Here is a 22,153-nt window from a genome sequence, read left to right on the forward strand (position 1 = left end):
TTAACAGTACAGGAAGTGCTCAATGTAAGGGCGGAAATAAACTCCACTGTGGACTCAGAAAACAATACTTAAGATGGCGCTGCCCAACCCCTGGAAACAAGTTTTTTAAAGTTTCTTTAAACAGTAAGTAATATGCGATTTGGGTTGGATTACAGTGGCTATAGTTTGATCATTACTTATTATAATGGACTAAATGAAAAGAAGCATCAGAGTGGGAGAGTTTACTTCCTCTTTAAAGACAACCAGCTATTGACCGCAGTGCACCCATTCACCAGATTCCATATAAACCATCGTTATATTGAATATCACCAACGAGCCCATATCTCCAATGGGTCCCACATCACCTTCTCTGGGGGGAGGGGGTATCTTCCTTCACCTGCAACAACCAACACCCGCCAACCGCTCCGACATCCATGAAGAAAAACCTCTGTAATGTAATATATGTTAACACATTCAAACAGTACCTAGTTTTTATGGAGGGAGGGTGGGAATCTTCCTTCTTCGCCGACTGACACTGGGGTGGGATGACCGATCCGTTACCCAATCTCGCCCCATCCCCTTCCTATTCTAAACCAATCCCACTCTCCTACGTAACTTACCTGTTAATTCATTCATGCCAGCCCTTTGTCTAATGTCCTCTGTCTTTTACTCCAGGCTGTTCTTGACTATAGTATAACAGATGTTGCCTGTTACTGCTGGCCAGCCACCCACTCCATACCTTTTCCCTTTCCCATGTGCCCTTATGGGCACATGAGGCACATTCAGAGCACATGGGGCACATTCAGGGTACATGGGAAACATCAGGGTACATTCAGGGCACATGGGCCACATCAGAGGACATGGGGCACATCAGAGTGCATGGGGCACATTCAGGGAACATGGGGCACAGCGTTTACTTGTTGTTTTCTTTATGTGTCTCTCTCATGTCACGCAGCGCTGCTCTGCGGTGGCCCCCTCCTCTCTTCTCGTTCATCCCAGATGATGTCACAAGAAAATGGGGATGGACGAGAAGAGAGGAGGGGCAACGCTGCGTGACATGGGAGAGAACCTATCACAGATGCTTCCTGTGCTACTCTGCATCTCGATCTACCCATCATGCGCCAGCTGTCGCCGACTGACGGGTAAATAGCTGCGGACCTCCAGGGGTAATTCACCGCACTGTAGATGCAATAGGCAGCCGCTGAAACCGGCCCACTGAGCCATCGGCCCACCGCAAAAGTCCAGGTAGTCTCGATGGCCAGTACATGCCTGGGTTTAACCCTCAAGTCAGCCCCTGGGCCATGGTGGGAATCATGTGCCTAAACATTTACAAGAGGTCTCTTATTATTTTCACTGGTCCCAGATCTAGTCTATAGGGGGTCCCACTGAATACCTGAGGCCGTGAAATATGGGGGATCAGGTTACCAGGCGCATGCACACACAAGAACCTTCCTTATCACCATCAAGCAGTTAGACCTTCAACCACTAGACCACCACTCATTTCCCACCAGAAGCACTTGTACCATCCATACTACCTCGGTATTAGCTGTACTATAACTTCTTAAAAAAAAAGTTACGTGACCATCTCAGCACTAATGGTAGTGGAAGTAGTCTAAACCAGTGTTTCTCAACCTTTTTCCAGTCAAAGCACCCTTTAAAAATTATAGACTTCTCTTGAAGCACCACATTATAAAATGTAAAAACGATTCTAATAGTTTACATAATGCAGTAACACCCACACAAGTAGGGCCCCCAACGTTAGAGGTGATTTATTCTTCCAAAGCAAATACGCTTTTGCAAACTGGTACTGACTGGTATTCCAATGTTTCTCTTCTCCTTCAGTTTTTCTCCATCACTCAGCTAATGTAACTCCAACACTGATATAGGGGGGCAGGGGAGGGTCAAACAAAGATGCTGTACAGGCAACTTACATCCTCCTTATCAACTGATTATGCCAATGGCTGTTAGGATGCCAGCAGCTAGAAGGTTGTAATGGCGCACAATGAAAACCTGTGGCTTTGTGTAATTAAAAGGCAGGCTTCATCCACACTCCGGTTTGTATACAATGTTTGGGCAATTTTTAGGCATTTGCCAAGGCAACCCTGAAAAAACCTCAAGACACTCTTGTTGAAAAAGGCTGGTCTAAACCTTGACCATACAACTGTGTGAAGAATCTCCCCAAATCAAATTTAGCCTGTTAGCGCTTATAATCCCCAACATATCACAGAGGCCAACTGCATTTTGCATAATTTAACACTAAATTTATTGGTGGAAATAGATGGACTTGGGTCTTTTTCAACCTGATTAACGGCTTCAGCCCCAGAAGATTTTACTACCTTCCTGCCCAGATCACTTTTTGCAATTCGGCACTGCGCCGCTTTAACTGCGCGGTCATGCAACAATACACCAAAACTAAATTGATGTCCTTTTTTTCCCACAAATAGAGCTTTCTTTTGGTGGTATTTGATCACCTCTGCAGTTTTTATTTTTTGTGCTATAAACAAAAAAAGAGCGACAATTTTGAAAAGATTTACTTTTTGCTATTATAAATATCCCCCAAAAATTTATAAAAGATACATTTTTTTCCTCGGTTTAGGACAATATGTATTCTTCTACATATTTTTGGTAAAAAATTAGCAATAAGCGTATATTGATTGAAGTTATAGCGTCTACAAAATAGGGGATAGATTTAGGGCATTTTTATTATTATATATTTTTTTATTAGTAATGACGGTGATCTGCGATTTTTATCATGACTGCGACATTATAGCGGACATATCGGACAATTTCGACACTATTTTGGGACCATCGTCATTTATACAGCGATCAGTGCTATAAATATGCACTAATTAGTGTGTACATGACACTGGCAGGGAAGGAGTTAAACACTAGGGGGCGATCAAGGGGTTAACTGTGTCCTAGAGAGTGATTCTAACTGTGGGGGGGGGGGGGGTGGGCTACTACTCACATGACAGCGATCACTGCTCCCGATGACAGGGAGCAGTAGATCTTTGTCATGTAACTAGGCAGAAGGGAGAAATGGCTTGTTTACATCTCCCCGTTCTGCCTCTCGCAGGACACTGGTGGACATTGAGTCGGCGGGATCTGTGGGCACAGTCATGCTGTACAGGGCGGGCGCCCACTAGCCCCGTAAATTAAAGGGGACATACAGGTACGTCCATTTGCCCACCACTGCCATTGTGCCAACGTATATTGGCGTGCGGCGGTTGGCAAGTGGTTAATGATGTAACTATGTAATAAACAGTCAGTCAATGGTTATCATATTCTTTGTTTCAAAAATATAGTAAAGAACAGCATGTGTATTAGAGTTTCATATTACTTGTTCCAAAGTCTTGTGTTACAGGAGAGGTGCTGCAGTACCCATAAAACTGTTTTGGTCACATACCGCCGTTCTCCATTTTATTCCCATGTAAAGCTAGATACACACTATACAATTTTCTTTAGATTTTTTCCTTTATATTTACCAAAACCATATAATATGAAGTCAAACCTAAACAATTTTAATTTGTATGCAATCGGGCAAGCCCTTGCACTACATAGTTGAAGATAAATCTAAAGTAAATCAAACCATTAAAGTTATATAGATACATTTATTATCGCTGTTTTCTAGCTGGTCTAAAATAATTTTTGATGTAAAGGGACAGTTTTGGTTGCTATGGACAATCTCCAGTTTCCAGGCATAAAGAACAGTTTTTATAATATAAAACTGCATGCAGGACACTGGACAGACCACTAGGGACAAAGGTGATGTGAAATAATTACATACACCAATGTAATCTGTAAGATTACATTATACTGTATGTAATGTGTGTGTTTCACTTTTTGAATTTGGCGCCGTTCCCCGTCCCCATGCATCGCAACGCTCGCAGGGAATGGAGTTCGGCTCCCTGATAGATCGAGCGGAGGACGAGCCGCTCGTACAGCGGGGGGACATCGCTGGATCCAGGGGACAAGGTAAGTAAGAGCTCCCTGGATTCAGCTGTGCAGTCCCGAGTCTGGTTCGGGGTTACCACTTTTGGTACAAAATCTCCACCCCGAGCCAGACCCGGGAATACCGTGAGGGGGGTTAACTCTGTGAACGGGAGAAACAGCCCATACACCCGCCGATCTACATCGGTTGCTGCAGGAATGAAATTTATCATTAAAGTTTCTCACAGTCACATATTATATAACCTGTTACTGCATCAAGGAATGTGCATATTTAAAACTAAAATAAGTAAGTAAACAAGCAGTAGTTACTTATAAAAAACCTCTCCCTTCCTTACAGAGCTTTGAATAAACAGATTGGAGCCGAGAAAAATTTACTAATCTCATGGATCATTAAATAATCTGAGAGACAGATCATTATCATGGTGTAGACTAGTCCGTCATTAAAGTGACTTCATACCCCTAATGAATATATAATATATATGTATGTGAAATACAAAGATATATAAACATGTGAAAAAAATGTGTATATAATGGTAAAAACTTTTTATATTAATTAATCAAAATAAAAATAAACATGAAAATATTTATAGAAAAATATTATAAAAATAAAGATGAAAAATAAAATAAAAAATAATAAATTAAATAAAAAAAGAGGAATAAAAAAGGGAGAAGAGAGAAAAAAAATTAACAGAAATAAATATATCCAATTATATACACCCATAGACCAAAAATGTGCGCATAGTTTGTAAACATCTGTGCGAGCGCTAGATGTACAGGAACTATATGCAATAAATGCCAATACACAGTATATCATTTTATGAGTGCATTGCAGTTCAGTGACCTGCAGCTACAATTAAATCAGAAATTTAGATCAAAAATTGCTAATAAAGCAATTTAAATCTACCTCAATATTCATCCCCCTTGGAGAGAGACACTTCATTAAGAATATCCACCGGGTTTCCCTTTGTGACAAATCCCTAACCCGGTTGGACCCTCTCCAAGAGGGGTGAACATAATCAATCCCACAAAACTGAAGAAGACTTGGGTCTTGCTGGTGATGTTCCTTAAAGTGCAAGGAAATGCTGTGGTACTGGAACACCTTCCGGATGTTTGCCAAATGTTTCCGAGATTCGCACCCTTAGTAGTCGCTTGGTGCGTCCCACATAAAACATCCCACAGGGGCACCATAAAAGATAAACCACATAAGACATATTGCACGTCATGAATTCCCCAATCTCAAATCTTTCCCCTTCTCTATTTGCAATACTTGTGATCCCCCTATTAGTTTGACTCACTGTTCTACAGCACACACATCTCCTGCACGCGTAAAAGCCTTTCAGGTCATTGGAGATGATTTGTCTCATAGGTGGATCCAATATTTTTTTAACAATTTTTTCTCCTATATTTGGTGCACGTCTATAGATGAATTTTGGAGTGCTCGGCAGCACTCCTCCTAAAAATGTTTATCTCTGCAGAGGATATGCCAATATTTCCCAAATATTTGTTCAATGTCCCTGTACTGTTGATGAAAACCTGAAATAAACCCCCATTGATGTTGGTCATTATCCAGTACTCTTACCTTCTCTTCTAGACATTTATCTGTTGGGATTCCCCCCACCTCAGAAATGATTTTATCCAAAAAATGAGCCTCATAACCCTTTTGTAGAAATCTATCTTTCAAAATCTGTGATTGCGCCCCATATTCTTGAATCTCTGTACAGTTGCTCCTTACTCTCAAAAATTGTCCCTTCGGGATATTCCTAATTCAGGAAGGGTAATGGCCACTATTAATTGACAGATAGCTGTTTCTATTTGTGTCTTTAAAGAACACTGTCGTCACAAGTCTAGTTCCATTTCATTCTATTTTTAAATCTAGGAAATTGGCAGAGGTTTGGCTAACAACATAGTCTAACTTGATGTTACAGGTGTTATCATTTAATTTTTCTTGAAATTCCATAATTGATGCCTCCATCCCCTCCCAGATGAACACAAGGTCATCTGTAAACCTTCGGTAAAATTTCAGTTGGGCAGGTCTACCTCTGAATACTGTCCTGTCCTCCCACTCTGCCATAAACAGGTTGGCGAGGCTCGGGGCAAATTTTGCTCCCATAGCCACGCCAACCTAATGTGAGTAGAAGGACCCACCGTACCAGAAGTAATTATGTGCCATGCAAAACTCAAGGGCATGGCCCAAAAACACCTTCTGGACGTGTGGTATGTCATCCCTCTTACATAAGGTCCAATTTAGGGCCAATGCAGCATCTTGATGCTGGATGATAGTGTAGAGGGAGGCCACGTCTGCCCTCACAAGATATACTTCAGCAGAAGAAGACAAAGTTAACGCATCCAATGATTTTAACAAATCAGTGGTATCCCTCAAGTAGGTCTTAGTGATCTTTATGCTTGGCTGGAGGAATCGATCCAAGTACTCCCCCAGCCTTGCAGTAACAGACCCTATGCCATTAACCATTGGTCGAGCTGGGGGGGGTGGTAGCATTTTTGTGAATCTTGGGTAGAGTGTAGATAATAGGAATTCTACACGCACTGGGAGCCAGGTACCTTCTCTCTTTCGCACTCAAAGCTCCACTTCCATACCGCCATTCAACCAGTGACTCCAATTGTAATTTGTAGTCACTAGTGGGGTCACATTGTAACTTCCTGTAGGTAGATGCATCCCCTGCAAGATCCATCAATTGGTTATGTTAAAAGGATTTATCCAAAATCACAATCCCTCCCCTCTTATCAGCAGGGCGTATTATAATATTTTTCTTAACTTCCAAAGATTTAATCCCTTCCTCGATGTATTTAGGATTCACTTGTTTTTTCAAAGGTAACTGTTCTACATCATTAAGTACTAGATTCTTAAATACTTCTACAAAATGGTTATGAGGATTCTGAAGGTTAAACACAGACCGATTCTTTAATCCACTTTCTATACGTGTTATAGTTTCAGAGTGGCCCGACCGTGGTGCCCCCGGATGATTCAGGAAATGTTTTTTAATATTTAAAGTACGAATGAATCTGTGAAAATCAACATATACATCAAACTTATTTAGACATTTTCTGGGCACACATTTCAACCCCATATTTAATATATTTCTCTCCTTCTCATTTAACTCAATCCCACTTAGATTAAAAACACCATTCTTTATGCATCCCTCATTCTTTTTTTCGAGTTGTTTCCGTCGCCTGGCTCTACATCCCCTTGGTCTCTTTGATACATGGGTTGGTCCCTGTCCTGCTTCTGAGGACCCCCATTTCTTGGCATTCCCCTGTTTATAGGAGATGAGGGCCCCCTGGGAGCACCTCCCCCTCTCCCCGTGGTCCTAAAAAAGGACAGGGTGGTGGCCCCTGAGATTGGTTATAGTACCCATAAAGCTGTCTCTCAGGTTCCTCATCCATCAGCGGGGCAAATCTATTTGTTATTGGGATAGGGCTCCCCCTCTCATGGTGCGGGTTATATGGGGAGTTCTGTTGCCACCTTTGATTATACTGTGCATTTGGCCTCGGTTGCTGGTAATCCCTATCATGCTGTCTAAATGGTTGTTGATTATAATACTGATAATCATTTCCTCTCACAGATGAATGGGATCCAGGTGAGGAATAACCATCGCCATATTGATTTCCCATATAATTTTGAGGTGCAAATTTTCCATTAACATAATGCTGGGCAGTTTGGTTCAAAGGGACCGGTTTATTTTTTCTTTTCCCTCCATGGTTCTCACCTATATTTTTTTGGGGTTCATTAACCGTGTTATCCATTTTAGTGCCTTCACCAGTAGCTCCCGACATCTCATTTCGTTGCCATGCATAAATTAGTTGATTTTTAAAATCTATTGAATCTCTATTATATTTTTTCACTTTCTTTCTCTGTATATCCCTATCCCATTTCTCCAGCTTCTTTTTCATACTATTATTAAAATAATTAAACTGATTGGAAACACCTAATGGTTCCAATCTCTCTTTTATCTCACTAATCTGTTTGTTCAATTTCTCTAATTATCGCCGTTTCCTTTCTAAAACTAGATTATGCAGCTCCTTTCCTACTTTATTAAAAAAAGATAGCCACTCATCCATTGAACACCGATCAATTAAACTATCCTGAGGAGGTACATCCCACCTTAAACTTCTGAACATTAATTCTTCCTTCTGATGCTCTCAGGATTAATCTGTCTAGTTGGCAGATAATTAATAGCATCCATAGCAGCAGGTGGTTAAAAATAAACTATACAAATCAATAATACACTCACTATTGCCCTATCACCTGTGTATTTACCACTGTGCTCAAGTGAAATCCCCTCCGTCCTAAGCTGCCACTTAAAGAATATATTAACGAATGTGCAATGTTTTCCTATTATAAATAATTGAAACACGTGGCGCTAAAGTAAAGTGTATATCACACCACTAGATTCTATGCTGCAAAATGTATCAAATACAAATCCAAAAAAATAAATAATAAATAAATACATTTCCGTGAAAGAAATATTAATAATGAATAAATGATCATTCAACCATAGAAACAAAATTCATTAGATAGCTTAAAGGGGTTGTAAAGGTTCGTTTTTTATTTTCTGCATTGGTTCCTTTAAGCTAGTGCATTGTTGGTTCACTTACCCTTTTCTTCGATTTCCCTTCTAAATATTTTTTTTTCTTTGTTTTCTTTGTCTGAATTTCTCACTTCCTGTTCCTCCTCAGTAAACTGTTCTGGGTGACTAAACACCGTTCGGATGATGGTGTGAAGTTTAATGAGGAGAAACAGGAAGTGAGAAATTCAGACAAAGAAAAAAAACATTTAGAAGGGAAATCGAAAGGAAAAGGTAAGTGAACCAACAATGCACTAGCTTAAAGGAACCTATTTGGAAAATAAAAAACGAACCTTTACAACCCCTTTAAAAGATAACCCAGTGAATAAGTGATAATTTTACACCATACACTCAATCGCTCCTCAAGGAGTATTGAAAAATCATTATACAGTTTTATATAATGTTGCAAAAAGTCCGTGAGTCTTCAAAACATGCCTCACTTTAACAAACAATATTGATCAGTGTTTTCTCAAAGCACCTTTCCTTCACCGCACCGCTGTGAAATGTGATTCCTCTCCCCCTTATGTGAATTAACTCACCGACTATATCAACCTTACACTCATCGTGTTTGGCTAAAAATGATTTCTAACCCCTTTTTTTGCAGGGATGTAGATGACAGGCATACAATCCTTCACTTCAGTAGAAGAGCTGGCCCCCTTGACAATTTTCATAAAAGTGCTCTCATGCAATATAAAAAAGAAATGCGCCCATAGCGTGATACCATTTAAAAACTTTTAATCACACACAAGAAGATCCTCTCAAATTACACTCATAATTAAAAAAATTGTCACCACGTCAAATAAGCCAAGCCACAGCGCACTTTAACACAGCTGATTGCCGAATCCTTGGTGATCTCAGTGGACCCAGGACATGCGGGACGCACTCATCAAATCTCTCACCGATCCTTGGCCTCGCCAGCACCTTGGTAAGGATAGACGTGAGATATCCAATGTTTTCTCTCACTCTCAATCACCTAGTAGCCACACCCAACATGTTTCGTCATTCACTTGACTTAATCATGGGGTTGGCTACTAGGCTGGACGTATAGCTTTTTATTCTCACCGCAGCTCACCGACATGTTTCATCCTTCGCTTGACTTAATCATGGGGTTGGCTACTAGGGAGGAAGTATAGCTTTCTATTCTCACCGCAGCTCAATCTCTGAGCGGTGAATTCCTGTGCGCTTGCGCACTAGCTGTGTCTGCCATCTCACCAATGCTTCAGCTTACACTGATCATTATTAACATTCCCTCTGTCAATAAAATAGTTACATCTTATAATTAAGCAGTATACAAAAAACAACAGACATATTATTCCCCCATTATTATGTTAATTCAATCCCCGCTGTCAAATAGTCTTTAAAGCGGTTCTCCACCCAAAAGGGGAAGTTCCGCTAATCTGATCCCTCCCCCCTCCGGTGCCACAATCGGCACCTTTCAGGGGGGAGGGGGTGCAGTTACCTGGATAATCCAGATTACTACACCCACTTCCGGGACAGACCGCCGCAGACCCCCGCAGATGCCCCCCTCCGTTGTGTTCTGGGAAACACACAGTTCCCAGGACACAGCGGGGACCAGAAGAGACGCGCAGTGCGACTCGCGCATGCTCAGTAGGGAACCGGGCAGTGAAGCTGCAACGCTTCACTTCCCGATTCCCTGACAGAGGATGGCGGCGGGGGCAGCAGAGAGACGAGCGATCGCTCGTCATCTGCCGCCGACATCGCTGGACCCTGGGACAGGTAAGTGTCCATTTATTAAAAGTCAGCAGCTGCAATATTAGTAGCTGCTGGCTTTTAATATTTTTTTTTTAGGTGAAGAACCGCTTTAACCTCCCTGGCGGTACGATTATTTCAGATTATAGGTGCTGAAAGCGGTACAATTATTTTGCATGGAAATTTGGCGTTTTATATTGTAGTCCTGAAATTCTTAAGCCTTGTACACACGGTCGGAGAATCCGTCGGAATGTGTCCCATCGGACCGTGTCGTCGGATAATCCGACTGTGTGCTGTGTGTGGTATGCATCGGACTGATTCCGTCCGAATATCCGTCGGACCCAATTTTCCAACATGTTGGAAATATTTCCCGACCAACTGGTTCGATCGGACATACTCCGATCATGTGTAGCGAATTTTGATCGGACCAAGTGCCACGCATTCCTACATCAAAGCTATTGGTTACTAGCCTGAATGTAGTCCCATCGTAACAAAATTACGTCATCACGTTCTGAAAGATCGGATTTTTCGACAACGTAGTCAGGCCGTGTGTATGCAACAGTTTCAGACACAATCCGTCAGACTAAATCTGACGGACAAAATCCAACGGATTTGGTTGGCAGAATCTCCGACCGTGTGTACAGGGGCTTAGGAATAACTCACTTAAATCTGTCCAAACAAGAGTCTAGCAGACATCTCGGGTATGATAAAGTTTTAAAAATGAAATCATAAATTATAATATAATAAATAACTATAAATAATTATACCAAATAATAATATAACAATAATAACAATTATTCAATAATGTAATCAAATCAAAAACACAGAAATTTGCTCAGTTGCAGAATTGTCACTGTCATTACTTTTCAGTATGTTTCACATGTTTATATATCTTTGTATTTCACATACTTATATATTATATATTCATTAGGGGTATGAGGTCACTTTAATGACGGACTAGTCTACACCATGATAATGATCTGTCTCTCAGATTATTTAATGATCCATGAGATTAGTAAATTTTTCTCGGCTCCAATCTGTTTGTTCAAAGCTCTGAAAGCAAGGGGGAGGTTTTTATAAGTAACTACTGCTTCTTTACTTACTTATTTTAGTTTTAAATATGCACATTCCTTGATGCAGTAACAGGTTATATAATCTGTGACTGTGAGATACTTTAATGATAAATTTCATTCCTGCAGCAACCGATGTAGATCAGCGGGTGTATGGGCTGTTTCCCCCGTTCACAGAGTTAAAGACTATTTGACAGCGGGGATTTTTTGTATACTGCTTGATTATAAGATGTAACTATTTTATTGACAGAGGGAATGTTAATAATGATCAGTGTAAGCTGAGGCATTGGTCAGATAGCAGACACAGCTAGTGCACAAGTGCATGGGAATTCACCGCTCAGAGATTGAGCTGCGGTGAGAATAAAAAGCTATACGTCCTGCCGAGTAGCCAACCCCATGATTAAGTCAAGTGAATGACGAAACATATCGGGGCATGGCTACTAGAGAGTGAGAGAAAACATTGGATATCTCACGTCTATCCTTACCAAGGTGCTGGCGAGGCCAAGGATCGGTGAGAGATTTGATGAGTGCATCCCGCATGTCCTGGGTCCACTGAGATCACCAAGGCTTCGGCAATCAGCTGTGTTAAAGTGCGCTGTGACTTGATTTATTTGGCGTGGTTACAAGTTTTTTAATTGTGAGTGTAATTTGAGAGGATCTTCTTGTGTGTAATTAAAAGTTTTTAAACGGTATCACGCTGTGGGAGCATTTCTTTTTTATATTGCATGAGAGCACTTTTATGAAATTCGTCAAGAGGGCCAGCTCTTCTCCTACTGAAGTGAAGGATTGTATGCCTGTCATCTACATCCCTGCAAAAAGGGGTTAGAAAGCGTTTTTAGCCAAACACGATGAGTGCGAGGCTGATATAGTCGGTGAGTTAATTCACATAAGGGGGAGAGGAATCACATTTCATAGCGGTGCGGTGAAGGAAAGGCGCTTTGAGAAAACACTGATCAATATTGTTTGTTAAAGTGAAGCATGTTTTGAAGACTCACTGACTTTTTACAACATCATATAAAACTGTATAATGTTTTTTTCAATACTCCTTGAGGAGTGATTGAGTGTATGGTGTAAAATTATCACTTATTCACTGGGTTATCTTTTAAGCTATCTAATGAATTTTGTTTCTATGGTTGAATGATCATTTATTCCTTATTAATATTTCTTTCACGGAAATGTATTTATTTATTTTTTGGATTTGGATTTGATACATTTTGCAGCATAGAATCTAGTGGTGTGATATACACTTTACTTTAGCACCACATATTTAAATTATTTATAATAGGAACATTGCACATTAGTTAATATATTCTTTAAGTGGCAGCTTAGGGTGGAGGGGATTTCACTTGAGCGTAGTGGTAAATACACAGGTGATCGGGCAATAGTGAGTGTATTATTGATTCATTTAGTGTTGTGCAGTAAGCATCTTAACTGATTGAGTTCTTGGTATACCATCTTGCATCTCTTTCCTGTAAATTATGGCAAATATGATTACACCATGATCACTTTTGCCCAAGTTGTCTCTAAACTGCACATCTTTAATAAGTTCCATGTTGTTTGAAATGTTGTTTGAAATTATTAAATCCAACAGAACCTTATTGCAGATTCCTTGATGGCTCTTATGCCGCGTACACACGGGCGGACTGTATGGCGTACTTAGTCTGGCGTACTTTCCGCCAGACTGTCCGTCGGACTTTCCGAATGGGCTACTTGTCCACACACGGCACTTTTTGAGAGGACTAATACGGCGTACTAAGTCCGCCGTACTATCCGCCCTACTTTTGAAATGAACGGACTCGCCCACACACGCGGAGGAAAGTCCGCTCATTTCGAGCGCGTCTCCAGGTAGGCGGGGCCCGCGAAGGAGACGTCGCTGGCCCCGCCGCCTGGTATGGACTTGAAGGGGAACCCCAACGCCGAAAAAAATCAGCGTGGGGGTCCCCCCCAAGTCCACAGCAGACCCTTGTCCGAGCACGCTACCCGGCCGGCCAGGAAAGGGGGGCGAGCGAGCGCCCCCCCTCCTGAGCCGTACCAGGCCGCGTGCCCTCAACATGGGGGGGTGCCTTGGGGAAGGGGGGGGGCCGCGCGGCCCCCCCACCCCAAAGCACCTTGTCCCCATGTTGATGAGGACAAGGGCCTCTTCCCGACAACCCTGGCCGTTGGTTGTCGGGGTCTGCGGGCGGGGGCTTATCGGAATCCGGGAGCCCCCTTTAATAAGGGGGCCCCCGGATACCGGCCCCCAACCCTATGTGAATGAGTATGGGGTACAATGTACCCCTACCCATTCCCCTGTAAAAAAAAAGTACAAAAAAAAAAACACAACACACGAGATAAAATACTTTATTGCACAGCTCCGGGGGTCTTCTGGCCGGACTCCTCCGCTATCTTCTTGTAGCTCTTTTGCTAGCGGAGGAGTCCGGCTTACTTCCTCGCCGCCGGCCTCTTCTCCCGACTTCGGGGGTCTTGTCCCCCTCTTCGGTTCTTCTGCCGGGCCACCGTGCCTTCTTATAGCTCTTTTACAGGCGGTGGCCCGGTCTTCTGTCGCCGCCGCCGCCGCCTTCCGTTCTTCTTCTTCTTCTCCTTCTCCAGGAGATGTTGACTCGACGTTCTCTCCGGCCACAATGCCAGGGACGCGCTGCGCGGCCACTTATATAGGGACAAGGGGCGGTGTCACATGGCTTTATGTCACATGGGTTGGTCACATGGGTTGATGTCACATGGGGACTGTGACATCGTAAGGGGGCGGGGTCACCATGTGACACCAGCCCATGTGACATAAAGCCATGTGACACCGCCCCTTGTCCCTATATAAGTGGCCGCGCAGTGCGTCCCTGGCATTGTGGCCGGAGAGAGCGTCGAGTCAACATCTCCTGGAGAAGAAGAAGAAGAAGAAGAAGAAGAAGAACGGAAGGGGGCGGCGGCGGCGACAGAAGACCGGGCCACCGCCTGTAAAAGCTATAAGAAGGCGCGGTGGCCCGGCAGAAGAACCGAAGAGGGGGACAAGACCCCCGAAGTCGGGAGAAGAGGCCTGCGGCGAGGAAGAAAGCCAGACTCCTCCGCTAGCAAAAGAGCTACAAGAAGATAGCGGAGGAGTCCGGCGAGAAGACCCCCGAAGACGGAAGACCCCCGGAGCTGTGCAATAAAGTATTTTATCTCGTGTGTTGTGTTTTTTTTTTTTGTACTTTTTTTTACAGGTGAATGGGTAGGGGTACATTGTACCCCATACTCATTCACATAGGGTGGGGGGCCGGTATCCGGGGGCCCCCTTATTAAAGGGGGTTCCCGGATTCCGATAAGCCCCCCGCCCGCAGACCCCGACAACCAACGGCCAGGGTTGTCGGGAAGAGGCCCTTGTCCTCATCAACATGGGGACAAGGTGCTTTGGGGTGGGGGGGCCGCGTGCCCCCCCTTCCCCAAGGCACCCCCCATGTTGAGGGCACGCGGCCTGGTACGGCTCAGGAGGGGGGGGGGCGTTCGCTCGCCCCCCTTTCCTGGCCGGCCGGGTAGCGTGCTCGGACAAAGGTCTGTTGTGGACTTGGGGGGGACCCCCACGCCGATTTTTTTCGGCGTTGGGGTTCCCCTTTAAGTCCATACCAGGCGGCGGGGCCAGCGACGTCTCCTTCGCGGGCCCCGCCTACCTGGAGACCCGTTCGAAATGAGCGGACTTTTCTCCGGGCGGGAAAAGTCCGCTCATTTCAAAAGTACGGCGGACTGGCATACACACGGCCGGATTGTCCGCCGAAATGCGAGTACGACGGACAGAATTTTGAAAAATCCGAAATTCTTAGTACGCCGGACTGCACGCTGAAAAAGTCCGCTGAAGCCCACACACGAGCGGATTGTCCGCTGAAATGTGTTTCGACGGACTAAGTACGCCATACAGTCCGCTCGTGTGTACGCGGCATTAGTTCCCCCATTTGTTCCATGAAATTGACCTGCAATATGTTGACAGTTTGAGGCAGGTATTCTCAATAGGGTTGCCACCTTTTCTTCAAGCCAAACCCGAACACTTTCATGGCACACTGCAATTTTTTTTGTAGTACACGCTATACGATTTTAAAATACCTGGGACACCTTTTGGGATACCCAAAGAGAATGGTAATGAGCTGTTCTATGGTGAAGAGTGGCTGTGGCCAAATTGCATTAACAGTGGGGTGGGGGGGCTTAAGGCTGGATTCACACCTATGCATTTTTAGTGCATTTTGCAGATTTGCACTACAGAACGTGTTCCATAGGAAACCATGTTAAATGGACTGTAGTGCAAATCTGCAAAATGCAAAAAGCACCAAAACTGCATAGGTGTGAATCCAGCCTAAAGGGGCATGGTTAAATAAAACAAAAGCATTTGTGTACCCATAAAATATGACTTCATTAATAAAAGAAATGTCAGTTAAAATATGAAACTAGCGGCAGGCGCATGCGCAAAGTCTAACATGGCAGATGTGTCTTGTTAGGGCTCCGCACTCCCCGCAGCACAGCCACGGCTTCTGACTGATCAGAAGCGCTGGATCGCCACAGCCGCTCCCTGCTCCTACTCTGGAGGTTGCCGCAGACTGGGTGAGATGGTTCTCACGGGTCACAAATTAAAACAGAAGCAGAAACTTATCAAAGAGGCTCTGACCCGTGCCTCCTCCAAGATGATGGCAAAAGCTGGGGCTTCTACACACAGACCCTCCTTCTCCCTGCTGCCATGGGATGACAGTGATGATGAAGTACCTTTCGATCCCAGCTCCTCTCCTGTGATCCATCCTGCAGGTCACTCCCAAAAAATACTTTTTCCACCAAATGGAAAAAGACCACATCAGACCAGATCACTGATCTCCTCTCCCAGGAGATTTATGAGCTGGGTCAGCGGACAGCTGATCTTGAAACCAGGGTAGACAACCTGGAACTCACAGTTCAGGAGCAAATCCAGGAATGTGCTCTGGAGCTGGAGACTCTCCCAACCTCGATAGATCTCCCTATAATTCAGACGCACGTGTACCCTCTCTAGCGTTTAGATGCCTGGTGCAGGATGCAGCTCTTTTGGACACCTGGAGAGAATGTAACCCTCTTCGTCGCCATTACACATTCTATTCTAATCCCCACGAGTCTTTCACAAGAATTGACCACATATTTATTCCAATAGCATCTGCCCCTACTTTACTACACTCTACAATCCAACAATTCCCTGGTCAAACCATTGTGCAGTAATTATTTCATTGGCCTCCTTAATTCCAAAGTCTACAGATTGCACTTGGTGCCTGAGTGAAGCTTTTTTGACTAATAAATCTTACTGTTTTGATATACAACTAGCGATTAAAGAGTATTTACTGCACCCTGCTACTCCAAATATCTCACCTGTACTACTATGGGAAGCTCACAAACCAGTCATTATGGGTACTTGCATCCGTGTCTCCTCCCAACTTTGTAAGGATAAAAAAACTCAAGCTGAAACACCTGGAAGATACATATTGCTACCACCACCTCCAGTTTCTATCTCACCCCACACCTACCAATAAATACCTGATAGAGAAGACCAAACTTGAACTGGACTTGGTCTTAGCAGAAGAGGCCGAAAAATCCATGCGCAGAGCCCGGCAAAAACCATGTACCTAAAGTTTAATAAAGCAGATACATTCTTGGCTATATAACCTGATCAGATGCGTAAACCAATTTGTCTCAAAGTCTCTAAAGGCATTTTTACTAGCAACCCAGTTAAGGTACTCGCCCAGTTTCATAAACGCCTATCACATTTATATGAGTCAAGGACAGAACCAGCTGCAGGACATTAGCCCCGCTGGAGTGGGGAAAGAAGGGGTGTGTGTGCTGTTTGGGGGCAGCTGATGAGGGGGTAGCTGACAGGGGGGGAGGGTAGCTGACAGAGAAGGGGGAGGGTAGCTCACAGAGGAGGGGGGTAGCTGACAGAGGAGGTGATAGCTGACAGAAGTGGGGGGTAGCTGACAGAGGAGGGGGGTAGCTGACAGAGGAGGGGGGTAGCTGACAGATGGGGAGGGGGTAGCTGATGGGGGGGTAACTGACAGAGGAAGGGGTAGCTGACAGAGGGGGGTCGCTGACAGAGGGGGGGTCGCTGACAGAGGGGGGGGGGGTATCTGACAGAGGAAGAGGAGGTAGCTGACAGAGGAAGAGGAGGTAGCTGACAGAGGAAGAGGAGGTAGCTGACAGGGGGGGTATCTGACAGAGGCGGGGGGTAGCTGACAGAGGAAGGGGGTAGCTGACAGAGGAGGAGGGGTAGTCGACAGAGGAGGAGGGGTAGTTGACAGAGGAGGAGGGGTAGTTGACAGAGGAGGAGGGGTATCTGACAGAGGGGGGTAGCTGACATGGGGATAGCTGACAGGGGAGTAGCTGACAGAGGGGGGGAGTAGCTGACAGGGGGGGGGAGTAGCTGACAGAGGAGGGTTGGCTTACAGAGAGGAGGTGGCTGAAAGAGGAGGTTGAGAGAGCAGATGAGAAATAGACCTCAGTGAGGAGACATGGGTGGCCGTGGTCACCCACAGTCCAGCCCCGCCTCTACATGGGGCAAGCTCCAACGGGCCAATCACAGACTCTCATGCCCAGCGCCTGCACATGACTCATTCAGCCAATCACAGGCGAGGGGGGGGGGTAGCTGACAGGGGGGGGGGGGTAGCTGACAGAGAAGCCTGTCAGGTTTTTCCCAAAACAATCAGTGCTGCCAGGTATAGTTAGCAATGCTGATCATTGTATTGTGTGGGTAGGGAAGGCTCCCCACTGGGAGAACACAATAACACTGCGGGAGTGATTCCCCCATCCACAGGTCAGCAGGTGAGAGGGTGTGTGGGGACAGGCTGGGGAGAGAGGTCTGTCAGCAGTGGGGTGTGAGGTGGTCATGGAGGGCTATCAATCAGCGAGTGGGGGGAGTAACTAGAAGTGATATCTTTTGGAGTAGGGTCTGTCATCTGCAGGTTGGGAAATGGTCACTTGTGATATAAGTTGAAGGGAGGTGGCTAACATTTTTTTTTTACATTGCTGAATGGTAGTTTTACATTGTTGGACTATGCTACTACTGCGTGTGAGTTTGGCTTGCAGTTGCAGAGTGGCCCCATTGAAATCATTCTCCCTCTTAACTATGTGAGAAAATTATGGGATTATAGGTAAACCTTATACCCATAAACCCATGTGTTTCCTTGTAATTAAGAGGACTGGGCTGGAAGGGAGCATGTGTCTTTTGCTGGGCAGCTGGGACCAATGGTACTTTACCTTTGGTCCAAGACTCCAAGCTGTCCATTGAGCTCAGTGCCTCTGATGTCCTCTTAGTCTGCTGCAAACAGAGCATGCCAGGTTGTATTTAAACTGCCACGCTGTATGTAGCTTCTGACAGGAGCCCCATATCTCTGGAACCATAGGTCCTAGGAGCCCCAAATTTTGACCAGTGGCGGAGTAAGTCTTTGCCTTTTTTTTTGGGGGGGGGGGGGGGGGGGGGTTATGGTGCCTCTATGGCCCTCAAAACGCAATAGTTTTTTTTTTTTTGCAAATGAACCTACCTATCTTAAGGTAAGGGGCCTGGAACTGCAGCTCCAACAGCCGCTATGTTACTCCGGCCCTGATGTAATAGTCTGCCTTGCTTGCCGCAGCTTGGCATTGCACGCTATTGCTGAGCTTATCATCTACTAGGACCTCCTGATCCCTTTTTCTACTTTCTTTTCATAGGAGTTTGTTCTGCTTTTACTCTAAAAGTATCTAACTCCTTCTTAGAAATGAAAAGATCATGAAGATTCAAATTTTTACATTCAGGTTTTTTGCATTTTTTGCATTGAAACTCCTAAGGTTTGACCTCATATTATATAGTTTTGGTAAATCTAAAGCAAAAACTCAGCAGAAAAACTGATAGTGTGTATGGGGCTTAAAGTGGGAGTCCGCCGTTTTTTTTTTTTTTTAAAGCCAGCAGCTACAAATACTGCATATTTTAAAATAATGACACTTACCCGCCCAGCGCACCCGCAATGACGGCACCCGAAGCCGATCTCTCGATCGTCTCTCGGGTGCTGCCGCCGCCATCTTGGGTATGGGAATCAGGAAGTGGAGCCTTGCGGCTTCATTTCCCGGTTCCCTACTGCGCAATAAGGATGGTCCCCGCTGTCTCTGGGATCTGTGTGTTTCCCAGCAGACAGCGGGGGACCTTCGAAAAGGGGCGTTGGTTCTGCGGAAAGGGGCTTAGCTTCTGCAGATATCTATGCCGGAAGTGGGTGCAGATACCTGTACTGTACAGGTACCTGCACCCCCCTCCCCCCTGAAAGGTGCCAATTGTGGCGCTGCAGGGGGGGAGGGTTCCAATGAGCGGAAGCTCCACTTTAGAGTGGAGCTCCGCTTTAAATGCAGTGTAGTAAGCAGGATTACCATTGGAAATCATGGAGTCTTGTACATCCTACCTGACAGGGCTCCCCCAGTGTTTTCTCATGGACCCCCTACTACCCCGCTCTTTGTACCCTTTGCATTTGCCATAACACTTTGATCTGAACCCCCTGCATCTCCCACTACCCCAACACTCTGCACCCCCTGCAACCCAATACTCCAACACTCTGCACCCCCTGCACCCCAATACCCCAACACTCTGCGCCCCTGCACCCCAATACTCCAGCACTCTACACCAACTTCAGTCCCAATTAGCCAACATTCTGCACCCCGAGCATCACTTGCATTCTGCACCCCGATACTCCAATATTCTGCACCCCAGCTTATAATATATGGGCATCTCCCATATCTGGGATTTGTGGGGAAAGCCTCATCTTGAGGGAGCTCACGTGCCAGTACTCTTCTAAAGAGGTTATTCTTGGTTAAGAGAGGAGGGACCAGGGGATGGAAGGATAGGGGCCTCTGAGCCTTTTTCTGTACCTGTTCATAGACTGAGGACCTCTGTGGTACTGATCTGCTCCCTTTGCTATGAGGGATAGACCGCTGACGGAGAGAGTGCCAACAACAACTCCTCGTGCAAGAGGCTATCCCACCTGTCACATGTACACATTTACGACAGGCTGCATGTGAAACCTTGGTTACCCATGGTAACCATTTGTGTCTTTACACTGTATTAACTCTTGTACTGCTGTCTTCATACCCCAACGTGCTTTACTAACCAAATGGTTTACTATGGGCGCCAGTTACTTGCATTACATCCATAGTTAGGTTTCAAAATCTTTACTAGAAATGTGCAGGATCCAGAACAAAGTGCACAAAATAGTTCTAACAACCCTAATCCCTAACTCAGCCTTTGTAGCTACCCCAGAATACCTGCATAGGATAGGGTCCATTATGGCAGAGTCCATAGTGGGAGATTTCCAGAACTGGTGTCTTCCGGCAAATTATAAGTCTTAGCCCCCATACACACGGTCGGAAATTCAGACGGAAAATGTCCGATCGGATTATATTAACGGAAAATCCGATCATGTGTGGGCTCCAATCTGACTTTTTCCATCGGAATTTGAGAGCAGGACCTCAAATTTACCGACAAGAAAATCCGATCGAACGTTTGTAGAGTATTCCGATCGGACAAAGTGCCACGCATGCTCAGATCAAATTACAAGACCAAAGCTATTGGCTACTAGCCGCAATGTAGTCCCGTCGTAACGAACGAATGTCATCACGTTCTGAACGATCAGATTTTCCGTCAACTTTGTCCGATCGTGTGTATGCAACACCAGTTTCGGACAAAATCCGTCGGAAAAAATCCAATGGATTTTGTTGTCGGAATGTCCAACCGTGTATACAAGGGCTTAGAGGTCCTGTACTCTGTACAAGGCTTTTTATCCATGGGTACTTCAGACTTGGCAACAGACTGCATGGACAGACTCTGGTAACAGCAGCATATACCACAGTTTGTGCTCACTCCGGATTGGACCCCTGCCCCATATTTATACAGCAGTGGGTTAGACCCAAGAAAGCCCGCCAAGAAAGACCCGGCAAACATTAACTCTTAACCCTTACCGCCTGGGGCAGTGTTAAACTCAACCTGTTTACAAGTCTAAATAGTCTCCATCCCTATCCTTAATATTTATTCCAGGCCATGGACTCACAGGGGTGAATTTACTAAAGGCAAAAAGAATGTGCTCATATCAGAGCTTAGTAAATGAAGGGAATCTCTGCTGACTTCCATCATCTAATCATGTGAATGCAAAGATGCTGTTTCCTTAATTCTCCTTGCATGCGATTAGGTATTTTTTGTAAAGTGAAGTTTCGTCTCATTTACTAAGCTCTGGAGCAACTGCACTTATAGAGTGCAAAGTCTATTTTTCTTTAGTAAATCCACACCAATAGGTCATCAGGGTGACCATCCTGCAGCCTACACTTCTAGAAACAAGTCAACAATGGCAGCACTCATATTTCTAGATTTACAAGTCCACTTCGGAATATCAAACAAATTGCACTATTTTTGACATTAATAGTTGTCAAACAGGTACATGATCCTTATCTAAAGGCATTGATGAATGGTTAAGGTGTACCTTTCTTTATATATGTATTTATTCAAGAATTATTTGCTGAAATATGCCTCATGCATTTCTGAAATAGCTCGTAAATACACTGTACAATACACACTACAGGAACGCCCATCCATTTTGTGGCAGGATTTATAGCTACAAAGAAAAAGCCCAGTCGTTTGAAGGAAAAAATTCTTGGTTTGTTTATGCTTTGATAATGACCCTACGCATTGTCTGCAAACACTATATATATGTATAACCAGGAAAGACAGTTACAGACTGTCCACTCATAAGACAAGATAGAACTACCATCATGGCACCCAAGCTATGGCTCCTTCTGGTGACTGGCACACTTCTCGGACTTCAGAGCTTGGCCACAGAAAATGGCAGGAAGGAAGACCCCTGTAAGTAATTTCAACTCACAACTTATAAA

General features: G+C 44.6%; 1 protein-coding gene across 9 annotated transcripts in view; it reads left to right on the forward strand.

Annotated features, from left to right (window-relative positions):
- The first annotated feature begins 21,970 nt into the window (after positions 1–21,970).
- Positions 21,971–22,153, forward strand: part of LOC143981748 (uncharacterized) — a 91,392-nt gene continuing 91,209 nt past the window's right edge. For all 9 annotated transcript variants that reach the window (XM_077479807.1, XM_077479811.1, XM_077479812.1 and 6 more), the window contains exon 1: positions 21,971–22,124. In XM_077479807.1, the coding sequence (XP_077335933.1) occupies positions 22,034–22,124 (91 nt within the window). In that variant the 5' untranslated portion in view covers positions 21,971–22,033. The remainder of the gene's footprint in view (positions 22,125–22,153) is intronic.

Source organism: Lithobates pipiens, unplaced genomic scaffold (genome assembly GCF_037356315.1).
Source record: "Lithobates pipiens isolate NorthernLeopardFrog02 unplaced genomic scaffold, aLitPip1_a1.2 Scaffold_16, whole genome shotgun sequence".
Lineage (NCBI taxonomy): Eukaryota > Metazoa > Chordata > Amphibia > Anura > Ranidae > Lithobates > Lithobates pipiens.